At 44.0% G+C, this 25,046-nt stretch overlaps 1 protein-coding gene across 1 annotated transcript; it reads left to right on the top strand.

The window, feature by feature from the left end:
- Nucleotides 1–5,896: 5,896 nt before the first annotated feature.
- On the top strand, nucleotides 5,897–24,769 carry LOC141270532 (uncharacterized). Its single transcript, XM_073680572.1, has 7 exons — nucleotides 5,897–5,989; nucleotides 15,730–15,877; nucleotides 16,003–16,182; nucleotides 16,257–16,380; nucleotides 16,464–16,561; nucleotides 18,534–18,624; nucleotides 23,352–24,769. Exons 1-7 carry the CDS (start codon nucleotides 5,964–5,966, stop codon nucleotides 24,446–24,448), a joined length of 1,764 nt encoding a protein of 587 aa, XP_073536673.1. The 5' UTR covers nucleotides 5,897–5,963; the 3' UTR covers nucleotides 24,449–24,769.
- The last annotated feature ends 277 nt before the right edge of the window (nucleotides 24,770–25,046 follow it).

Here is a 25,046-nt window from a genome sequence, read left to right as displayed (position 1 = left end):
TCCCACCGTCTTTCAAGAGTTGGTCAATGACATCTTCCGTCTCCATGGCCTGCCCCTCCACATCGTGTCGGATCGTGGGGTTCAGTTCACCTCACGCTTTTGGAGAGCCACATGTAAGCTACTAGACGTCACCCTGGACTTCTCCTCCGCATACCACCCACAGTCCAATGGTCAAGTGGAGCGGATCAATCAGATCCTGACCAGTTACCTCCGGCACTTCGTTAATGCCCACCATTCAGACTGGGTGGATCTCCTGCCATGGGCCGAATTCTCTTACAATAATCACGAGAGCGAATCTTCCTCCAGATCCCCGTTTTTTGTAGTCTTGGGTCAGCATCCTCGGATCCCATTTCCCGTCTCCACCTCGGTGGACAATCCGGCTGCGGAATCTCTCGTTAGCAAATTTTCCTCCATTTGGGAGAGTACCCGATCCGCACTCCTTCAGTCGTCCGAGCGGATGAAAAAACACGCTGACAAAAAACGCCTGGATCCTCCACAATTCCGTCCTGGAGATAAAGTCTGGCTCTCGTCCAAGTATGTCCGGCTCAAGATTCCTTCCTACAAGTTAGGGCCTTGGTTCATCGGCCCACTAGAAGTTATCAAACAAATCAACCCAGTGGCCTATAAATTGAAACTCCCGGCCAACTTGCGGATCCCTAACTCCTTCCATGTATCTCTCCTCAAACCCGTGGTACTTAACTCTTTTTCCAAGTCTACAGGTACGCCTCCTGCTCCGGTTTCCGCTGAAAACGAGTTTGAGGTAGAGAACATTCTGGCCACCAAAAGGGTAAGAGGAAAAACCTTTTTTCTAGTAGATTGGAAGGGGTTTGGTCCTGAGGAGAGAACGTGGGAGCCCCGGGAGAACATCCATGCCCCTCTCATCCTTGATAAATTTCTGTCTGGCCTAACAAAGGGGGGGCCTAAAGGGGGGGGTACTGTAGCGTCGACGTCCCTGCCTCCTGCTAGGCAGGGACACTGTTCCCCTCACCTCTCCACTCCATGCCCGGCGTCCTCCTCCCGCTCTGCTGGCAGCGTGCGCTGCTTCCCGGCCACTGTGCTTAGGCCTCTCTTAAAGGGGCCGCGCGCGCCGTCCTAAGGAGTCCCCGGCCAATGGCCGGAGGACCTCACCATATATAAGGCACCTCCTCCAAAATGGAGGTGCCCGAGCAATGTTGTTGCAAAGCCTTCACTCTGCTTCAGCCCTCAGGTCCCGTTACCAGTTACCTGCCAGTCTCCTGTCAGATTCCTTCTTGATACCTGGCTGATATCCGTTTACCTGCTTGCAAGCCTGCGGTCCGACGGTCTGCCTTCCGACACCTGTCAGTCTGTCTATGGACCAGCCTGCCCGCTCACCTGGGAGCGCTCATCTGCTACCTGCCTGCTAGCCTACCTGGAGGCTCCGCCGTCACTTGCCGTGACCACCTGCCTGTCCAGAGACTCTTGCCTGCTCACCTGGGAGCGCTCACCTGCTACCTGCCTGCTAGCCTACCTGGAGGCTCCGCCGTCACTTGCCGTGACCACCTGCCTGTCCAGAGACTCTTGCCTGCTCACCTGGGAGCACTCACCTGCTACCTGCCTGCTAGCCTACCTGGAGGCTCTGCCGTCACTTGCCGTGACCACCTGCCCGTCCAAAGACTCTCGCCCGCTCACCTGGGAGCGCTCACCAGCCACCTGCCTGCTGTCCTTCTACCCAGAGACTGTCCCTGTCACTTGCCGTGAGTACCGGTCCTTCTACCCAGAGACTGTCCCTATCACTTGCCGTGACTACCTGCCCTTCTACCCAGAGACTGTCCCTGTCACTTGCCGTGACTACCTGCCCTTCTACCCAGAGACTGTCCCTGTCACTTGCCGTGACTACCTGCCCGTCTTCCCTGGGAGCCACCTGCTTCCTTACAAGGACTGCCCCCTTGTATAGTTGCTCAGAGGTTCCGCCTCCCAGACCCGTTACAACACTAATGGATTAAGAGGAACAGGAGTAGATACAAGGGAAGTTAGCAATGAGGTTACCACATTCCAAAAGGGTAGGATAGCTGGGCATCCCCATACCATATGTATAAAATCCGCATCCATTGTATGGCATCTTAAGCATTCTGAAGTTTGAGACTGTCCCATTCTGAATAGCCGTAACGGGGCCCGGTATTATTGGTGTACTATATATAATTGGGTCATTCTATTTTAGCCAATGGGGACACCTTGGTTGGAGATTCAAGAATCTCTTCCCAATCTTCATCTTGGATATCACGAATGAGGAGTTTCCATTTTTCTCTTACTGTCAATAGAGTAGAATCAATATCCATGGACAGGATGTATTTATATAATGTGGAAATAAGGCCTTGGGGACCTTGTGATTTGAGGATCCCTATTAAAGGGAAGGACGATTTTATTTGAGTTGTACTTATGTTGCGTAAGTGTGATTGAATTGTTGTTCTAAGCTGTAGATAGCGAAAAAACTGGGGCCTGGGAATTCTATATTTAATTTGTATTTGTTCAAAGGACATTAAGTGATATTTTAACATGAAAGTAGGGCACTGAAGTAGAAGCATACAATGGTGATTTCCTTATCTGAAACAATTTATTGAAACAAAAGCCAACAACAGTGGTGGGTATACCTGAACAAAAAATGGCAATGTCTCAATAACTTGTCATGTGGCCTTGAGCATCAATTACAGCTTGACCATGATGTCTCCTGCTGTTTACAAGTGGAGTTATTGTCTGATGAGGCATGGCACCCTACTCTTCTTGAAGGGCGGCTCTCAGGTCATTGAGGTTCTGGGGTACAGAGTTACAAGCCTCTACACAGCTGATCCCATAGGTTTTCTATGGGATTCAGTTCTGGAGAAAGTGCAGCCACTCCATTTGAGGTACCCTAGTCTCCAGCAGCCGTTCCCTAGTGATGCAACCTCAATGAGCTTGAGAATTGTCAGTCATGAAGATGAAATTAGTCCTGTGTTGTTTGTGCAGAGGCACAATACTGGATTAATGATGTTATTCAAGCAGTAGGGGCTTATCACTGTACCATTCACAAAGTATAGGGAAGTTCTGTATTGACTAGACTAGACACACCTGCCCACACTGCAGCTCCACCAACACTGGTGACAATAGTGGCTGATGCATAGTGCACTCCTTGACTTCTCCAACATCTTTGGCGGCCATAATTTCTGCTCAGCGTGAATCAACTTTCATCAGTGAACAGCATTGAGGCCCACTGGTGCATCATCCAGCATTAATCCTCCCTGGCCCATGTGCCTGGTGGTGTGGTCAGGTACCCTTGAAGGTCATGGAGCACGCAGACCACACTGATGTAAACTGTTTTGAATGGTCTGACGTGACACTTTGGTACTTCTCAACTCCATGAAATGTGCCTGGAGTTGTTTGGCATTCATCATCTAGTTCCGAAGGGCATTGTTCACAATGAAGCGGTCATAATTGTGGGATGTGGCCAAAAGATATCCCCTTCTCTTCCTTTCTATAACTCTTCCAGTCTCTATCGCTGTTGCAACCTGCTGATGACTCTGTGACACACTAAGTTCAGTAGCCTCTTCCATCTGAAAACATCCTGCTTGAAGCCTCACAATGGCGAGGTACTGTTGATCAATTGTTAGGTGTTGTCTTGGTCTCATGATGTCAAAATGTGAACAGCATGATTTGGAGAACTGTTTAAATACCAATTCTAATTGAACCCCGAAATTTATTAGCTGATTTACGGATCAAACATCTGTTGTAAATTTTGCCATTAAGCTCCTTGCTAGGCTGGGTGCCCACGTAGTGATTTACAAGCGTTTATGCTGCGGAATTTCCGCAGCATAAACACTTGGAAAGCGCTTGGTAATCCGCCCCCCATTGTCCCCAATGACAAGCCGCACTTTCAATGCCCATGTTGCGGATTTTTCCGCAGCGTTTATGCTGCGCTCAAAAATCAGCAGCATGTCCATTAATTTTGCGGACACGCAGCGTAATCGCCACCATTGACTTGCATTGGACCGCGTGACATCCGCATCACTGCATTTGCACATGCGGATATCACACGGTTCAATGTGCGGATGGTACCCAAGTCTGGAGGAGAGAAGACTCTCATCCAGACCTGGGTACCATAGAAACTGTAAAAAAAGAATTTAAAATAAAAAATAAAGTTTATGCTCACCTTCTGATGTCTTCCCGGTGTTTTGTCTGCTCCGTCCGGTGTCTTGCAATGTTAGCGTTGATGTGAAGGACCTGCCATGACGTCACTGAGTCATGTGACCCATCACATGGCTCAATGATGTCACCGCAGGTCCTTCACACCCCCGCAAGCAGTGCAAGACACCGGACGGAGCAGACAAAACACCGGGAAGACATCAGAAGGTGAGTATAAACTTTATTTTTTTTATTTTTCACCATTCTTATTCTTTTTTTTTAACTAACTTGGTCACACTACTATAAATCCATGCCGGTTGCATGGATTTATATAGTGTGAACAAGTTGTCAAGCACTTTTCCAAGTGATGCTAAAATCTCTTGGAAAAGCGCTTGATAACCCTCATGCAGAAATGCATGCAAAGACGCTTCACAAACGCTTCTACCTGGCGGGAAAACTGCATTTAAAATCCGCATGCGTTTTTCCTGCCAGGGAGATGCGTAAAAAATATGCAGCATTTCTGCATCGTGGGCACTTAGCCTTAGAGAACACCAAGTTGTGCAAAAAGTACTGAAACATTGAACAGTTAGACATGGGCATTGAAAAGTTTAGAGAAGGGCACATTAAGTTCACATGAAAAGGTTATAATGCATTTTAGGTTCATCTGGAAATTTTGCCCAAAAGCCAAATATCCCTAACTTTTTGTGAGTAGTGTACATATCACTGCTCTACACACATCATATCCATGACAGCTCTGCTCCAGATGATTATACCACACTGCTCCGCTCCGGACACATCATACACTCAAAGCTCTGCTCCATAATCCTCACGCACATGTGGCTCCGCTCCACACACTTCATATTCAGCTCTCATGCACACACTGCTAGGCACAAGACAGATGCGCACACGCAACACCGCATGCATCATACACACAGATGTAGCTCTGCTATGCACTTGCCATACACGCTTCTCTGAATACATCGTAAGCACGTGTTTTAGCTTTGCATGCATCATTCGTACGCGGTTCTGCTCCGTACACCTCGTACAAACGCGGCTCCGCTCCGTACACCTCGTACACGCGCGGCTCTGCTCCGTACACCTCGTACACACGCGGTTCTGCTCCGTACACCTCGTACAAACGCGGCTCTGCTCCGTACACCTCGTACACACGCGGTTCTGCTCCGTACACCTCGTACAAACGCGGCTCCGCTCCGTACGCCTCGTACAAACGCGGCTCCGCTCCGTACGCCTCGTACAAACGCGGCTCCGCTCCGTACGCCTCGTACAAACGCGGCTCTGCTCTGTACGCCTCGTACACACGCGGCTCTGCTCCGTACGCCTCGTACACACGCGGCTCTGCTCCGTACACCTCGTACACACGCGGCTCTGCTCCGTACACCTCGTACACGCGCGGCTCTGCACCGTACACCTCGTACACGCGCGGCTCTGCTCCGTACACCTCGTACACACGCGGCTCCGCACCGTACACCTCGTACACGCGCGGCTCCGCTCCGTACACCTCGTACACACACACGGCTCCGCTCCGTACACCTCGTACACGCGCGGCTCTGCTCCGTACACCTCGTACACACGCGGCTCTGCTCCGTACACCTCGTACACGCGCGGCTCTGCTCCGTGCGGCTCTGCTCCGTACACCTCGTACACACACGGCTCCGCTACATCCACACTGTAAACCCCTCCTGACCCCTCACATAAACTTCCCCTCATCCAGCACCATGACAACCAGCACAGCAGAGTCCTGCATCCACTGAGGCCCCTGATCATGTGACCCCTGACTCCTCCCCTCCTGTGACCTCATCACAGGTCCTGTGCGCACAGAACAGCCATATATGTGGTGGCGACTCTGCAGGTGGAGGTATGTGGAGTTCCCCCATTACTGGGCGCAGGGGGCATTAACCCCTTCAGCAATGAGACTATTTCGGGGCTGGCCTTAGACTGTTACTAGGGTGACTATAGAGGAGCACAGGGATTGGCTGTTACTGCGCCCTCTGCTGTACAGAGAGAATCAGTACAGCAGTGAGTACCTGATACTGGAGGCCGGGAACATCTCAGCGGTTTCCTCACACTCAACGTCTCATTCACACTGTGCAGACTGATACCTCTACCTGATGTAGTAATAACTGGGGGGAAACGGTCTGCCGCCGTTCACTGAACAGTAGTCCAAGAGGGCAGGGGTCAGATTGTGCAGAACAAAATGGAGGAGGCTCCATCTCTCGTGGAACCTCAGGTAAAATGGTGGACGCTCTATACCTCAGCTAAGGGGAAATGTTCTTTTCTTTCTCACTTTGTTTCCCATAAAATATGTCACACAAAATAGTTAATAAATAAAATTTTCCACATGTCTACTTTATATCACCACAATTTTACAATTTTGGAACCAAAATTTTTTTGGGTTAGGAAGTTATAAGGGTTAAACGTTGACCAGCAATTTCTCATTTTTTAAAAAAAAATTACAAAACCATTTTTTTAGGGACCACATCACATTTGAAGTCACTTTGAGAGGTCTTTATGACAGAAAATACCCAAAAGTGACACCATTCTAAAAACTGCACCCCTCAAGGTGCTCAAAACCACATTCAACAAGTTTATTAACCCTTCAGGTGCTTCACAGGAATTTTTGGAATGTGGAAGAAAACACATGTTACTTAAGATCCAATTTATTTATTTTTTTTCGCAAGGGTTACAGGAAAAAATAGACCACAAAATTTGTTGTGCAATTTCTCCTGAGAACGCCGATACCCCATATGTGGGGGAAAACCACAGTTTGGGTGCACGGCAGGGCTCTGAAGGAAAGGAGCGTCATTTGACTTTTTGAATGTAAAATTTGCTTGAATAATTAGTGGACGCCATGTTGTGTTTGGGGAGCCCCTGATGCGCCTAAACAGTGGAAACCCCCCACAAGTGACACCATTTTGGAAACTAGACCCCCTCAAGGATTTTATCAAGGGGTATAGTGAACATTTTGAAACTAGAGGTACGACACATAATTTGATAACATTAGGTCATCATATTGAATAAGTTGTCATTAGTCTTGAGCGCAAGTGCTTTCTACTTGAGTTTGCATCGAGTACTCAGGTATGCACCATGTATCGCGGGTGCTCGAGTAACATGCTTGAGACCCCGCCTCACATGGTTCACGGTTGTTAGACTCCCCCCAAAAAAACATGCAGGGATTGCTCATGCATGGCAGGCAATCCGAGCGAGGCTTTTTTGGCTGTATAACAGCCGCGAAACATATGAGGCGGAGACTTGAGTATGTCACTCGAGCACCCACGATACTCAGTGCATACTCGAGCACCCGATGCAAACTCAAGTAGCGAGCACTTGCGCTCAACACTAGTCGCTATATCGTCATCATTTTTTTTTCTTTAGTTTTGATAAAATCCCAACCTCAACACAACACTAACCCCGACCCTAATACAACCCTAACCCTAAAGTTTATTTTTTACGCCGTTCCTCGTGCAGTATAAGTGATTATACAACTTTATTCTTCGGGTCGGTGTGATACCAGCTTCATATCGGGTTTTTATGTTTGGCAGCTGTCACACACTAATATAATTTTTTATTTTTGCAAAGACTAGTTTTTTGCAATCATTTGGGACAATTTGACGTTTTTATTGGTACCATTTTTTGATCGCTTTCTATTCCAATTTTTGGGAGGCAGAACAAACAAAAACCAACAATTTCGGATTTTTTTAAATTTTTTTTATGCCATTCCTCGTTTAGTAAAATTGATAAGGCAGCATTATTCTTCGGGTGAGTATGTTTACAGCGATACTACATTTATATAGTTTTTTTACTTTTTGGCGCTTTTACACAATAAAAATATTTTATAGGAAAAAAAAATTTTGCATCGCTTTATTCTGAGAGCTATAACTTTTTTATTTTTCGGCTGATAGAGCTTGTTTTTTTTGCGGAAGAAGATGACATTTTCAGCAGTACCATTTTTATTTACATTAGTCTTTTTGATCGCCTTTTATTCCATTTTTGGTTTGGCGGTATGATGATAAATATAAAACGAAGCAAAAAAACGATTCTTTATTTTATTTACTGTGTTCGCTAAAGGGGTTAACTAGTGGGACAGTTTTATATGTCAGGTCATTCAGGATGCGGCGATACCAACTATGTGTACTTTTATTGTTTGTTTTTTCATAATATATTTTTATGGGTTTTATGTTTTTGATTATTTTTACAAATTTTTTTTCTTTCACTTTCTGACACTTTTTTTTAACTTTTACACTTTGTCCCACTATGTGACTTTAATTTTTTGCAGGCTGATCGCTTGCATAGCATAAGGATGCAGCAGCATCCCCTATGCTATGCAGGCAGTCAGCCCTGCAGACATTAGTTATATAGATTGTGCACTGAGCACAATCTACCTAACTTCCTTATGCCTGGTGACCCAGATGTCGTCATGATGATATCGGGTCACCATGGCAACGATCGGGACCCCCTGCTCACAGCACGGGGTTGCCAATCCAAGGTAAGAGGGGCGCTCTCACCTCTGCTTGCCCCGGAAATGCTGCGATTCACTTCGATCACAGCATTTCAGGGGTTAATGTGCCTGGAGCGGTGCCGGACCTCTCCTGGCACAGAGTACCTGGTGTCAGCTATGGGAATCAGCTGACACCCGGCGGCGATCGCATCCGCATAGCCTCTATGCGGGCACGATCGCCAGGGTGTAATAATGCATACCTGGTCATTAAACGTTCAGGGCGCAGGTACGAATTATTATGCCCTGCGTCAGAAAGGGGTTAATTTGTTTAGTGGCCTAAAAAAAAATCTGAATTATTAATTTATTTATTTTTTACGAATATTTGGTTTCTGAGGCTTTTAGTTTTCATATTTTCACGATCAATAGAGCTATGTGAGAGCTTGTTTTTACCATTTTAGGATACATTTGACATTTTTTTTGTATTGCATTATTTATGGGTAGTATAGCGAATGAACAATGGCAATTCTGGCTTTTCTTCTTTAAAATGTCTACTTTTATATTTTGATAATTTATACTTTATTTCTAAAATAATTTACCATCCAGTGTGTAGTATAAAACCAGCATAAAAAGGTGTAAAAAAATATATATATTGTGACGGAGTCACTGGTATAATTTATGAGGGGAGGTATGTGTCACGCAGGTTGCTAACCTGTGTGAACTGAAACCAATAAACTTTCTGCCAGCATGTTATATGCTGGGGGTTAACTCTTTTAAAGGGTGTGTTTTTATGGGAATGACGTAGAGATGGGAGGGACGTCATTCTCCATATCTGCACCTCAGGGTGTGGCTGAGCAACGTTTAAATGTACAGTCCTGTTTTTTTTTCTCTGTTGTGAGTTTGGAGTGGCAAGCACTCCAGACTGGAAAGCCACAGCTCAGAGAGGAGTTGAAAGCTGGGACTACAACCTGTGTGGACCAGTAAGGCTGTGTTTTATTTTTGCTGGAGTTGCAGGACTTTATGCCACATAATAAAGCCTGCTGAGAAAACAAGGTTCCTGAGTCTACTTCCGGAAGCAGCCGAGTGAGGCGTCTTGTCACAGTTGGTGCGAGAGTGCGTGCAAGATTCCAGGAACACGTGTACCTGCTACAGAGACAGGTGAATGTCTTGGGTGATGGCTGCCAGCTGTTAGAACTCTCCTGTTAGTTTTTTTTTAGTTTGCTGGTCACATGACCATTTTTGCCTATTTAATCCGGCTCCGCCCTCCTGGTCTTGCTGGACTTCATTGTATTTACTACTCTTGAGCTAGCTTGGTGCTCTGTTGCCGTTCTCTGTTAGTTTTGCTAGGTCTTCTGACCTCTATGCTTTTTGTTGTGTGTTTGTCTTTGACTGCTACTATTTCTGCTAGGTGTCCAACTTATCCCAGTCCCTAGTTCTTGTAGGGATCCCTCCCTCACATCTATAGGTCTTCGTTCAGACTAGCCGAGGACTTTAGCGGGTCTGATCGCAGGATCAGGTTCACCGTTACATCGTAGGGATCTAGTTTAGTTCTATTGTAGGGACAGTTCTCCTGTCTTTCCTTAGTCCCTGTAGCAGATCATAACACCAGCCAGCAGGAGACGTCCGGCAGCATGGAAGAGCTAATTAAGCACCGGGTGCTGAGCCAGCAGACCATGCTGCAGCACTTGCAGAGCCAGCAGAGCATGCAGCAGCAGCACCGTGAGTAGCTACAGCAAGAGACCACTAAGCTGCTGATACAACAGGTTCAGCTCCAGAAGCAGCAGCAACAGGATCAGCATCACCAACAGCAACAGCAGATCGAGTTACTTGCAGAGGCGATCCGTGGCAAAGCGATGACGCATACGTCAGGAAGACGGTAAGGAGAGCTTTACAGAAGCTGACTCCGGGGAATGATGTTGAGGCGTTCCTGAATGTTTTATCGAGGGTGGCGGAAAGGGAGAGATTGCCGCTGGAGCAGTGGGCGGAGGTTCTGGCGCCATATTTGATTGGGGAGCCGCAAAAGGCTTATTATGATCTGACTTTACAGGACGCAAAGGAATACGCCAAATTAAAAACTAAATATTGGCACGCTCAGGAGTGACTATGTCTGTCAGAGCACAAAGGGTCCATCACTGGGCGTATGCTGGCGACAGACCTCCACGCTCACAAATGTTTGACTTGTTATATCTTGTCCAGAAATGGCTGCAGCCAGTCTTCCTCTCCTGTGGTGATGGACAGGTTCATCCATTCCCTTCCCAGGCCGGTGCAGACCTGGGTTGCCCAGGGCGACCCTCGGAATGCAGACGACCTCGTAGTTCTGGTAGAGAGGTACCAAGTGGATGAAAAATCCCTGGCGAAACCCGACATAGCCACCTCCCCTTACTGGAGTGCCCAAAAGGGGATGAGTTCACCACGGAAGGGGTTCAGAGCCACAACTGGGAGGTGCCCCACTTTCACTGAAGGGGCTGCAAGGACTGTTGTGAAGGATGTGATCTGTTGGCGATGTCGCAATCCGGGACACATAGCCACCCACTGTCATACATCTGCTGAGCCAATGGACTGCAGCCTAGGCAGACGATGTTCATACTATGCTTACCCAGCCTGCAGTGTGGGCTGTCAACCCGGCGAGGGGCCGCAGGCGTGTTCCGTGTCCGTTAATGGAGTGATGATCCTGGGGCTGTTGGACTCCGGGAGTCTGGTGACCTTGATCAGTGCCACCCTTCCTCACCAGCTGATTCCTGCCAGATCTGTGGGTGTCCGCTGCATACATGGGGACGCCAAGAACTACCCGGTGGCCAGAGCGACAGTTGGAACAGACTGTGGTGCCCAATCTCATGAGGTCGGGGTGGTCAAGGATCTGATACATCCCATCATATTGGGGCGCGATTTTCCCTTGTTCTGGGACTTGTGGGGGAAGGGATCCAGACTCAGTCACAGGGACTAAAGCCAGGACCCTAGAGAAATACCTCGGTCGACATCGGAAGTGGATGAGTTTCCACCCTTAAGGAACTCGTCCAGTAGGAGCATAGCCCGGGAACTTGTCCACATCTTTGCCAGGACCGGCCTGCCGAAGGAAATCCTGACGGACCAAGGAACTCCATTCATGAGCAAGGCGATGAAGGAGCTGTGTAAAGTGCTTCAGATTACCCAGCTGCGAACCTCTGTTTACCATCCGGAGCGCTTTAATAAGGCTTTGAAAGCGATGCTTAAAAAGGTCGTCAAGAAGGATGGTCGAGACTGTGACTACCTGCTTCAGTTTCTAATTTTCTCCGTCTGCGAAGTTCCCAAAGCCTCAACTGGCTTCTCTCTGTTCGAGCTTCTATATGGCCGGCATCCAAAGGGGTCTCCTAGACATCGCCAAGGAAAACTGGGAGGCCAAGGTCACACCTCACTGGAGCATCATCGAACACGTTCGTCAGTTACAGGAGAGGATGATGAAAGTGATGCCCATCATGAAGGAACATCTCCTCTGGGCGCAGGAAGCCCAGGTCAGGGTATATAACCAGTCGGCAAGGCTGAGACAGTTCCAACCTGGGAATCGCGCTCTGGTTCTCATTCCCACTGTCGAAAGTAAGTTCCTGGCCAAGTGGCAAGGCCCTTATGAGGTGGTGGAGAAACTCAGTGAAGTGAACTACTGAGTCCACCAGCCCGACCAAAGAAAGACACACCAAGTATACCATGTGAACTTGCTCAAGACGTGGTGGGATCGGGAACCTGTGGAAACTCCTTGCCTGGGAGCCGCTCCCGAAGGCATGGTGGAAGAGGTCACTATAGCAGAGACTCTATCGCCAGCCCAGAAGCAACAGTGTCGAGAACTACTACAGCGGAATCGGGAGCTGTTCTCAGAGTTGCCGGGGCATACTCAGGTGGTAGAACATGACGTGCTAACAGAACCACATGTAAGAGTGAATATGAAGCCATATTGGATTCCGGAAGCACGCCGGGAGGTGATCTCGGCCGAGATGAAGAGGATGTTTGACCTCGGTGTGATAGAGGAGTCAAAAAGTGGGTGGTCGAGCCCAATCATCCTCGTACCAAAACCCAACGGAGAGTGGAGGTTTTGTAATGACTACCGCCGGCTGAATGAGGTGTTCAAGTGTGACTCGTTCCCGATGCCCTGCGTCGACGAACTCATCGATAGGCTTGGACCGGCGAGATACATCACCACTCTTTACCTGACGAAGGGCTATTGGCAGATTCCGATGTCCCAGACGGCCAAGGAGACAACGGCTTTCTCGACACCGGATGGGTGCTTTCAATATACCCGAATGCTGTTCGGGCTTCAGGGGGCCCCAACCACCTTCCAGAGGGCTATGGATCAGAACCTTGCACCACATGAGAAGTATGCCGCAGCCTACCTTGACGACATTGTTGTCTTTAGCCCAGACTGGGCTAGTCATTTACCTAAACTGCAGGCTGATCTGGATGCGCTGAGAAAGGTGGGATTTACTATAAATCTGAGAAAATGTGCCATTGGGAAAGAGGAGGTCAAGTACTTGGGCTATGTCATCCGGAGAGGCGAAATAAAGCCGCAAGTCAATAAAGTGGAGACAATCCAGACCTGGCCGCAACCGCTCTCCACAAAGCAAGTAAGAGCATTCCTGAGAATGGTGGGATATTACCGGCTGTTTATCCCGAATTTTGCTATGATGGCCGCGCCGCTGACTAATCTCCTAAAAGGCACCAGATCAACCATGGTGAAGTGGATGGAGGATACAGAAACCGCGTTTCAACTGTTGAAGTCAGCACTGTGTAAACAGCCGGTCCTTGTCGCATCAGACTTTAAGAAAGAGTTTGTGGTCCAGACAGATGCTTCAGAGGTTGGTCTAGGAGCCGTACTCTCTCAAGACATAAATGGGGGAAGAACAACCCATTCTCTATCTGAGCTGGAAGCTGTCCTCCTGTGAGAAAAACTACACAATTGTAGAAAAAGAGTGTTTAGCCATAAAGTGGGCCGTAGATACACTAAGATACTACCTCCTAGGCCGGAAGTTTAAGTTGGTGTCAGACCATGCCCCGTTGAGATGGTTGAGGGAAAAGAGGGGTAAAAATGGAGTCACTAGATGGTTCCTAGCTTATCAGGACTTCAACTTTCACGTAGAGCATAGGCCCGGGAAGTTACATCGGAACGCTGATGCCCTTTCTAGAATTCCCTATCTGGTATCAGAAGGTGCCCAAACCCCCGGCTTTGGGCAGAAGGGGGGAATATGTGACAGAGTCACTGGTATGATATATGAGGAGAGGTATGTGTCACGCAGGTTGCTAGCCTGTGTGAACTGAAACCAATAAACTTTCTGCCAGCATGTTATATGCTGGGGGTTAACTCTTTTAAAGGGTGTGGTTTTATGGGAATGACTTAGAGATGGGAGGGAAGTCATTCCCCATATCTGCACCTCAGGGTGTGGCTGAGCAACGTTTAAATGTATTTTTTCTCTGTTGTGAGTTTGGAGTGGCAAAGACTCCAGACTGGAAGGCCACAGCTCAGAGAGGAGCTGAAAGCTGGGCCTACAACCTGTGTGGGCAAACCCACATTGCTATGGAATGTGCTATCGTTTATCTTTTGTTTTTGTTATTTTGCCAGTAAGGCTGTATTTATTTTTGCTGGAGCTGCAGGGATTTATGCCACATAATAAAGCCTGCAGAGAAAACACGGTTCCTGAGTCTGCTTCCGGAAGTGGCCTAGTGAGGTGTCTTACCACAATATAGAAAAGCTGTGATGGGTTTCTTCGAGAGGCCTGAAGGAAACTCACACATGAAATGAATATATAGTAAAAAAACAGATGCAAAAAAGGGATTACTTCAACTCCACATATTCAGGAAAGCTAAATAAATGAGTAAAACCGATAATAAGCAAGTTCTAATTGGATATGTTGTAGCATTGACACTCAAATAACAGTCAAGTAAATGAGGCAATTTATTAAGGGGTTAACAGGAACAAGAAATCCAAGCAATAGGGAGTCCTGGTTACCTTTGCAGAGAGGAAAAGATTTGGGAGCGAGCAATAAAAACGCTGGTCTGCATTCATAAGACCAGTCAGGTCATATGATAGGAAAAACCGAGCAGGCTCCCATCAGAGAGCAAATCCAGACATAGCAAACGAGCAGAAGGAGGCAGCAGGACAATGAGTCTGCGTAGGGTGGATACGACGGAGAAGACTCTGGTGGACCTATCTAGGCTTGCAGAAGATCGATATTCCTACAGATTGTTAATCCATCAAGTCTTCATCCATCAAGTCGCCATGGTTTGTGATCGAGCCAAAGGCCTTTAAAATAAGTGTGGAAAGTACTGAGCTCAGTGATTGGCTGCAGCAGCAATGTGCCCCATAGTCGTAATTTCACAGCTGCAGCCAATACACTATTTACTGGGGTGAGTGCCAACTCTCCACCTCTACTCTGGTCTCTATGTAGAGGTGGAGAATTGGCACCCACCCAGGTGAGTACCATCTATGTTTATTATTTTACATCTACAGAAGTGTTTGGGGACTACTTTTGTTAAGGTAGAAAACCCCTTTAACAGACTTAAATAAACAGTAAATTGGGATGACTAAGGATATCAGGAACTCACAAAGATGAAAAGAGCTAAATAAAAGAACCAGGGATGGTTAGGTGAGGTTCTATTTACTGAGGGACCTTCAGGAGTCAGAACTCCTACACTTGGAAGTGTTGCCCAAATGAGGACATGGCTGTGAATATTTTTGAAATTTCCATGACTGCAGAGAGAGAGAGACATTCCTGGCTAATGAAGAGGCAGCTTAATGGACTGAGCCTTAGCTACTTAGATTGGGATTTACAATATTTTAACAGCTGTAGACTGATCCTGAAGGGATTGCATTGAGCAGACTGTGCTGTGTTCTAGTCCTCATTGTATGACCTCTCTGGTTTGTTTTGTTTCAGTTCTCTCTTGTTTCTCCCATGTTGTGATGATGTAGATAATGGTTGCTGTATGTCTCTAGTAAAAACAGTTCATACTTCCAAAACCCTGGTAATGATTCTGCTGCTAAAATCTGCAACATTTTACCCTACATGATGTTCTACCTTAGTCAATTTCCATACATGTTAGCATAATTTCTGTGGCCAGTGATTAGATCTAAGGTCTCCAGTAATTTGTATTTTTTTGTATGGGATTTTTGTTATTTTACATAAGCTCATCTTCCTCACATTCAGGTATATCACAATATCAGATCCTCTCAGTGGAGAACTTCTATACAAGATAATTTTCCTGATTTACCCATCAAGGATGGATATGGACAGGGACAAGACAGAGAATATATTACACCTCACCCTAGAGATCCTCTTCCGGCTTACTGGAGAGGTGAGAGATTCTGATGACGTCACTTTACATAATTTTTCTCTATAGGAATAACAAACAGAAGTGGAGAGGTGAGCACTCTGGAAATGTCTGTAGTCAGATTTTTTAATGTGTCTCTCCATAATCAGGATTACACAGTAGTGAAGAAGACCTCTAGTGAGCGCTGTCAGGACCCTGTGCCTGAGGGATGGGGAAGACCCCTGAGCCCAATCACAGGGCCTCCACCTTACCCCCTGATACATGAGGATATCAATGACCAAAAGATCCTAGAACTCACCTACAAGATGATTGAGCTGCTGACTGGAGAGGTGACTCTGCTGGGAAATTGTACAGTAACGCTATGAAGGGATCGGGGGGATGACTGTATCATTGTATGTGTCAGGTTCCTATAAGGTGTCAGGATGTTGCCGTCTATTTCTCCATGGAGGAGTGGAAGTATTTAGAACCACATAAAGATCTGTACAAGGACATCATGATGGAGGTTCCCCAGCCCCTCACATCACCAGGTAATAGACAGGACGAAATATACACGGCCTATAATTATCTGTATGTAAAGAATTAATTCAGTCCCTGTATGTGTTTCCTCCAGATCTATCTAGTAAGAGGACAAAACCGGAGAGATGTCATGGACCTCTTCTTCCACAGGACTGTAAACAAGAAAATTCCAATGTTCCTCAGGATCATCAGGTAGATGGAGAGAAGGTGTCATGTGAAGGTCTTGTGCTCAGTCTTGTTTTATCCACCAGCACTATATGTTTTAGTGCAATACGAATGGTGGAGATGACAGTAATAAAGTTGACCATAGACATTAGGGCCTCAATTCATCACTGTTTTTGACAGTTTTGTGGTGTATAACACCTTCAAATTTTGAAAATTTGTAATAAGGAACTAACAGGTTGTACAGTTGTGCTCAAAAGTTTGCATACCCCGGCAGAATGTTTGCTTTCTTGGCCTTGTTTCAGAGAATATGAATGATAACAAAAAAACTTTTTCTCCACTCATGGTTATTGGTTGGATGAAGCCATTTATTGTCAAACTACTGTGTTTACTCTTTTTAAATCTTAATGACAACCAAAAACATCCAAATGACCCTGATCAAAAGTTCACATACCCTGCTGCTTTTGGCCTGATAACATGCTCAGAATTTGACACAAATGGGTTTGAAATGCTACTAAAGGTAACATCCTCACCTGTGACCTGTTTGCTTGTAATCAGTGGGTGTGCATAAAAGCTGAGTGAGTTTCTGGGATCCAGACAGACTCTTGCATCTTTCATCCAGCCACTGAGGTTTCTGGATTGTGAGTCATGAGAAAAGCAAAAGAATTGTCAACGGATCTACTGGAAAAGGTAGTTGAACTGTATAACACAGGAAAGGGATACAAAAAAATATCCAAAAGAAATTGATAATGCCAGTCAGCAGCGTTCAAACTGTGATTAACAAATGGAAAATCAGGAGCTCTGTAAAAACCAAACCACGGTCAGGTAGACCAACAAAAATTTCGGCCACAACCGCCAGGAAAATTGTTCGGGATGCAAAGAAAAACCCACAAATGTCATCAGCTGAAATTCAGGACTCTCTGAAAACTAGCGGTGTGGCTGTTTCAAGATGCACAATAAGGAGGCACTTGAAGAAAAATGGGCTGCATGGTCGAGTCGCCAGAAGAAAGCCATTACTGCGCAAATGCCACAAAGTATCTCGCCTATAATATGCCAAACAGCACAGAGACAAGCCTCAAAACTTCTGGAACAAGGTCATTTGGAGTGATGAGACCAAAATTGAACTTTTTGGCCACAACCATAAACATTACATTTGAAGAGAGGTCAACAAGGCCTATGATGAAATGAACACCATTCCTACAGTAAAGCACAGAGGTGGATCGCTGATGTTTTGGAGATGTGTGAGCTACAAAGGCACAGAAAACTTGGTAAACGTTGAAGGAAGGATGAATGCAGCACGTTATTAACAAATACTGGAGGCAAATTTGCACTCATTAGCCCGGAAGCTGCCCATGGGACGTACTTGGACGTTCCAACATGACAACGATCCAAAACACAAGGCCAAGTCGACCTGTCATTGGCTACAGCAGAACAAACTGAAGGTTTTGGAGTGGCCATCTCAATCTCCTGACCTCAATATCATTGAGCCACTCTGGGGAGATCTCAAGCGCGCAGTTCATGCTAGACAGCCCAGGTATTTACAGGAACTGGAGGCTTTTTGCCAAGAAGAATAGGCAGCTTTACCATCTGAGAAATTAAAGAACCTCATCCACAACTACCACAAAAGACTTCAAGCTGTCATTGATGTAAGAGGGAACAATACACGGTATTAACAACTGGAGTATGTGAACTTTTGATCAGGGTCATTTGGATGTTTTTGGTTGTCATTAAGATTTAAAAAGAGAAAACACAGTAGTTTGACAATAAATGGCTTCACCCAACCAATAACCATGAGTGGAGAAAAAGTTTTTTTGTTATCATTCATATTCTCTGAAACAAGGCCAAGAAAGGAAAAATTCTGCCGTGGTATGTAAACTTTTGAGCACAACTGTATTTATACAGGAGACCTACAGCTACAGTTTCTGTCTCTATTAACTACTACTGTCGTTTTTGGTCATCATACTAATTCCATTTTTCTATGACTTTTACAATATTTTTTCAGGATGAAAATCGGACCTATATTAATATCACAAAGACATATGTGAGAGGTGATGAGCGGTGTAAAGATGAGATTCCTACATATGACTACCCAGGTGAGTAGTAGCTTCTTAATTCCACTTATTCACTGGCTGTTACAGGTATGTATTTTATTTGACTCAAATTTTAGTTGCCCAAAAATCAGATTTGTGAACCATGTAAATATGCAAATTGTCTCTTCAGAAAGGAAGAAGACTAGAACTCTAGTTCCACCTATTGGAAGTAGCAATCCTAAGTCAGTATACACCCTTTAACGAGCCTTGCCACATGATTTAGGATAAAAGCCAAACCAGAATCTCAAAGTAATGTGACAAGGCTCGTTAAATGGTCGATATTGACTTTTAGGATTGCTACTTCCAATAGGTGGCACTAGAGTTCTAATCTTCCTCCTCTCTGAAGACTAAATTTGCAAATATTATTTCTCAAAAGGAGCACTGCAAGGCTTAAAAGTCTCCTCACATTGGCATGCCAGGCTTGGCATGTCACTCTCCACAAGAAGAAACATTACCCCTTAAATCATGTAGAAAAATACAAGCTTTTTACTTTTTTTTCCTTGACACATTTCTTAATGGTACAATTTAAATTGGCAAAATTTACACTTTTTTTTACCAACACAAAGAAAAAAAATACATGTACTCTTAAGGCACTGCGTTAAGGCCGTATGACATGTGACCACTGCAGACAATCACTGACAACAGAAAATTCATATTGGCCATCTCTGCTGTCAGTAATTTACTATAGTGGTCACAAGATCATTGGGCCAGAAGAGTAAGTACAGAGATTAGCAAAGATATCGGATTAGCATTTGAAAAAGTGTGTTGAAAGATCAGTAAGGTAAGTATGATTTATTCTATTATTATAATTTATGCTGGGTGGTTTTTGAAAACAAATTGGGGGTTGGCAACCTCTTTAATGATTTCCACAGGTTTCCAAGATATTTCGTCTGAACCACTGTGTTTCCAATCCAAAGTAACAAATTAGTTTTCTGGGGAATCTTTTAAAGGGAGGTTATCATCAAAAAATGACCTATAGTTTAAATCAGGCTTTTCTGTTAACATTTTTTATAGAAATATACAGTTGGCTGTGTTGTTTTCACATTTCACAATCTGTATTACAAATACAAAAATCAAAATCTTGTAGATCTCATATTGCCAACTGGGGCTTTATGATAATTTAACATTCTATTGTTTCAGGAAACAACATATGTACATAGCCACAAAGGATTGGAATCCAGCAAGTCTTTTGTATTGAAGTGTCTGAGTTGTGAAAAAGATATTGTTAGGAACTGACCTGGGTTAGAGTAGTGGTATTGCAACCACTAGGGGCAGCACCAGCAGATAGCATAGTAAGGAATAGTCAGAGGTCGGTACACAGGAACAGCAGTATAGTCTTGGATGAGGCAGCAGGTGAATGGAGAGCTTGCCTAAAGGCTGGGAGTTCAATAATCTTGCAAGGAAGGAAGTGCCAGGCCACGTTTATATAGGGTGTTCAATCAGGAAATCACAGGATGAAGCTAATCAGGAACAACACAGGGAGGAGCCACTCAGGAACAACACAGGTACTAGTGTCTGAGTTAGCAAGGAACTGTCCAGCGAGCTGAATAGCTCAGGGGGAAGAGCTGCCGCCTGGTGCACAAGATCTGCTGGGTTCAAGTCCTGATAGATATTGTGAAGAGGGACAGCGTTGGTTATGAAATAATATATTGTGTTTGGTGGATCCTCTGCTGTCAGCTGTGTATAGAGGTGTTACCAGTCATTGTAATTTTGTTTGTATATGTATATGTACATATGTATACATACAGTATATGAACAAAAATTGTTAAAAAAATGTTTTAAAATACATGTAACACAAAAAAGAGCTAACGTTTCTCCTTTTAGAGAGTGATATGCCTAGCCTCGCATGCCACTGTGATGAGGCTTATAAACCTTGCAATGTTCCGTTGGGAAATTAAATATGCAAATTTCCTCTTCAAAGAGGAAGAGGACTTAAACTCTAGTGCCATCTATTGGAAGTAGCAATAATAAACGTCACTATCGACCCTCTCACGAGCCTTGCCACATGACTGAGGATAAAAGCCAAACCAGAATCTCAATTAGCAGATGCGTTGTTTTGGGGTATACAGCCAAATCAGATCTCATACTTTACACTGACGAGGGTAAAACAACTTTACCAATTGACAACATCCAATTGTATTCCATGCACTTAAGACTGTGGCTACATGGTGACATGGCTTGACAGCAATTCTCAAAAGCTCAACCACAAGACAAAAAAAACATTTAAAATTTGTTGTCAACCTGCTGTCGTGTGGCTTTTTAGAGCTGCAATTTGGTTTTAAAACTTTCAGCCAAGTTTCAGACAGATCAAACGCAATGTGCAACTTGCAACGTCATGCCTAAAATCTATCAAGTTTGGATTTTTTGTGACAGCCACTTTGCAGTTTATGTATGTCACAGTTTTCACCGTGGCCCCATTGACTCTCTTTAGATGCAATACGTCACCGAATAGCCCCAGCTTTAAGGTTGAACCAGGCGGTTGTAGAAAGGCCAGGTAAATGAAGAATGCGCACCATTGGCAAGGAATCTTAATAGGGTTTTCATCTCTTGAATACAAGCAAAATACTCTTATGCTAGTTGACAGACATGTTTTAGTTGATTCTGAACAATCAGGCATTAGATAATGCACCATATTGTCTGAGAAACCAAGAAGTTGACATCAAATGCCAGAAACATTCCGCAGGCAATCTGTAGCCCACCATCTAAATTCAGTGTAAGTCTCCCAGTGAGCTTCTACCTACATGTAATAAACATAGTAACATAGTTTTTAAGGTTGAAGGAAGACTAAGTCCATCTAGTTCAAACCATAGACTAACACGTTGATCCAGAGGAAGGCAAAAATAACTCAAACACTAAGCTCCACATTGGGGAAAAAAATTCCTTCCTGACTCCACATACGGCAATCAGACTTATAGAATTTTTATCCTCCGCACTCCTACTGGTATTGGCCAGTTATTCTGTTATGATTATTTGCAAGTTGAAGTAAATAAGTTATCTTGGTTCCAGCTAATTAATGCAGTTTGTTAAATCACTGGCATTCACCCATTAACCCCAACTGAGGAATTTGAATTTTGCTGCATTAAGTCCATAAGTCACAAGTTGTGGTCAAAGAGGGAGCCAAGTCATAGACAGAAGTCAGTCAGGTAGACATCTAAGCAGGACGATTAAAGACAAAGTCAATATCTAGCAGAGGTACAAGTGTCAGACAGGCAGGAAAAAGAGAAACAAAACAGTTTGTAGGTCATTAGCAAGTATATAGATACAGATCATAAGAGAAGCTAGATCAGGAAACAAGCCAAGAACCAAGTAGCAGAACTCCTGATCAAAAACGGAGCCAAGTAGTCTAAATTCAGAACTGGATAAGGCAGATTGGCTAATCGACCATGTTCACAGACAAATTGGGCTGATCATTCCAACCAACCCAACCATGGATTCTATTGCGATGGAAAGTGTGAAGTGACAGTGAAAGAGTGTGGCAATATAAATACATTTAAACAATATTGTCCACAGGCACAACAATTTTCACAATAACTGCTAGATATTAGTGTATGTCAGAGCAAATCTCTGCATGAACAGCATCACTGGTTCTGTACTCATAGAAATTTTATCATATAGAAAAAAAAAAGTACGCAAGAACTCATATTGTATACATCAAGCCAAATTTTATTATATCGAAATATAAACATCATTATTAAAAATCAACATATAAATAGACATTTAAAAAGTGGGAGACCACAAGATGGTGCCACGGTTCCATACTAAACTTAGACCAACCTACACTAGTAACATTATAACCTAGAGATCAAGATAATATGGTTTGTTGTATAGAAATCACAAATACACCAATGCCTCCTAGAATATCATAAGGCTAAATAGCAAAAGAGGAGCCAATTATTACCTACAGTGAAACTGTGGAGCACACCGAATTTACCCGACGTACATTTCGGCACTTGCCAGCTTAGTCGTGGTTGGACTTGAAGGCATTTAAAATTGTTTGATCAATTGTAGGAAGTTTTTCTACAACTGATGAACTCTATCTTTGTTGTACATAATTTATTATTAAAATCTTGATTCAAATGATATTTTCTATAAGCTACTATTGGCAAGAAAATAAACTTATCTTGATGCAGAAATTCTTAAACTTTTTTGTATGGAATTTTTGTTACATAATTGAAGCCAAGTGGTTAACCCAAGAACCAGAGACTGAACTAGAAATTTTTGCTAAATCTTTCAGTGTTCCCACATGTGTGATAAAAGCCAATGGGTTCGATTTATTAATGCAATAACTTCAGTTTTCTGGGGTACAGAAGTCACAAATTTTGGCACTTTTTTGTATCTTTCTCCAGTGCTCTCAACACTTTTCTAAAAACTGGACAGAACTTAGAGGACGTGGACCTGGCCACACATTGCACAACAAATTTACTATAATTTAAGCTATATAATACAAATCTACACCAATCTAAAACCCAATCCTTACCGCATGTGCCATTCCAGCCCTATACTTGCTTCAAAGCCCTGGCTTTTTGTTACATGACCATACTGTTCCTCCCCTGTAACTTTCTCTTTGCTAAAATGCATGAAACTGTAAAAGGTATATATGAGTGTAACTTGTTCGCCTAACATCATAAGCTTTTAGTCTGCAGATTGACGTCTCCTGTTGCCTACACTGCCTTGTTCAGTTGAATAATGAATTTTACAACAATAATTTTTTTTTTTTTATTTCCTGACAGATACCAGGAGCTCAGACGGACTTCTGATAGTTTCAGATTTTAAGGCAGAAAATCCTGATATCACACCAGATTCATATGAAGAGCATGTCATTTTTCCATATACACCTGCAGACCTTCATGGCCAATATCCATCATCTGATACTTTTCAGCATGTCCTAACCTCTCATACATTACAAACTGTTAATCAAAATAAAAACATCAAGAAGAACAATGAACATCAAGTAGATCACACAGAGGAGAAGCCATTTTCATGTTTAGAATGTAGGAAAGGTTTTAAGCACAAATCAACTCTTATTGCACATCAGAGAATTCACACAGGGGTGAAGCCATTTTCTTGTTCTGAATGTGGAAAATGTTTTACCTACAGAAAAGACCTTGTTAGACATGAGAAATCTCACACAGGGGAGAAGCCATTTTCATGTTCAGAATGCGGGAAATGTTTTACTTACAAAGCAACTCTTGTTAAACACAAGATAATTCACACAGGGGAGAGGCCATTTTCTTGTACAGAATGTGGGAAATGTTTTAGAAACAAGCAAAATCTTGATGCACATCAGAGAACTCACACAGGGGAGAGGCCATTTCCATGCCCAGATTGTGGTAAATGTTTTACTTACAAAGGTGATCTTTTTAAACATAAGAAAACTCACACAAGGGAGAAGCCATTTTCATGTTCAGAATGTGGGAAATGTTTTACCTACAGAGGAGAACTTGTTATACATGAGAGAATTCACACAGGAGAGAAACCATTTTCATGTAAAGAATGTGGAAAATGTTATGGCGTTAAATCAAGACTTATTAAACATCAGAAAATCCACATAAGGGAGAAGCAATTTTCATGTCCAGAATGTGAGAAATGTTATAGCAATAAATCAAGACTTGTTATGCATCTTAGAACTCACACAGGGGAAAAGCCTTTTTCATGTTCAGAATGCGGGAAATGTTACAGCATTAAATCAAGGCTTGTTAGACATCAGAGAAGTCACACCGGTGAGAAACCATTTTCATGTCCAGAATGTGGAAAATGTTATTCCTATAAATCAACTCTTGTTGTGCATTTGAGAACTCACACAGGGGACAAGCCATTTTCATGTTAAGAATGAGGAATATCTTTTACAGAGAATTTACTTAAGCATAAGAAAAATCTCACAGAGGTAGTACTTTTTACAATTTTTTTTAACCATTGACAAATAGAAAAAAAAAAATACAAGTGAGAATTAAAGGGATTGTTCACTTTCGTCTGCAGCATGGCAGCCAACCAGTAAGCTCAGCAGCACGGAGCGGGGCGTTCTGTCTACATGGGCAGGAACAGTTGAATTTGCATCATGATCCCTTACATACTTGGTATATTGTGCTACCAAGTCTTCCTACTATTAACAAATGATCTTTTACTGAAATAAATGTTGAATATATCTAAACTTTTGATTTTACGGTTTATTTTAATACCAGCTCATTAGAATAAGAATGTGTCTAAGCAAAAATTTTTATTTGGTCAGGAGTACGATCTAGCTTAGCAAAAAGGGATAACCAGAATGGGTAAATGCTCCATTTCTTGAGGTCAAGAGGGTAGAATTTTTCAGTTCTAGCCACAATGAGAAGTGAATAAATACAACCCACAGTATATGCTCTATTGCAGGGGCAATAGCAAATATCTCAGGAGATCAAAAGATATAGTCAAAACTGGGGAAAGTGGCA

The sequence above is a fragment of the Phyllobates terribilis genome, unplaced genomic scaffold (assembly GCF_046119375.1).
Source record: "Phyllobates terribilis strain yellow unplaced genomic scaffold, ASM4611937v1 Scaffold_5__5_contigs__length_657084704, whole genome shotgun sequence".
NCBI lineage: Eukaryota > Metazoa > Chordata > Amphibia > Anura > Dendrobatidae > Phyllobates > Phyllobates terribilis.
This window is presented reverse-complemented; position numbering and strand designations above follow the sequence as displayed.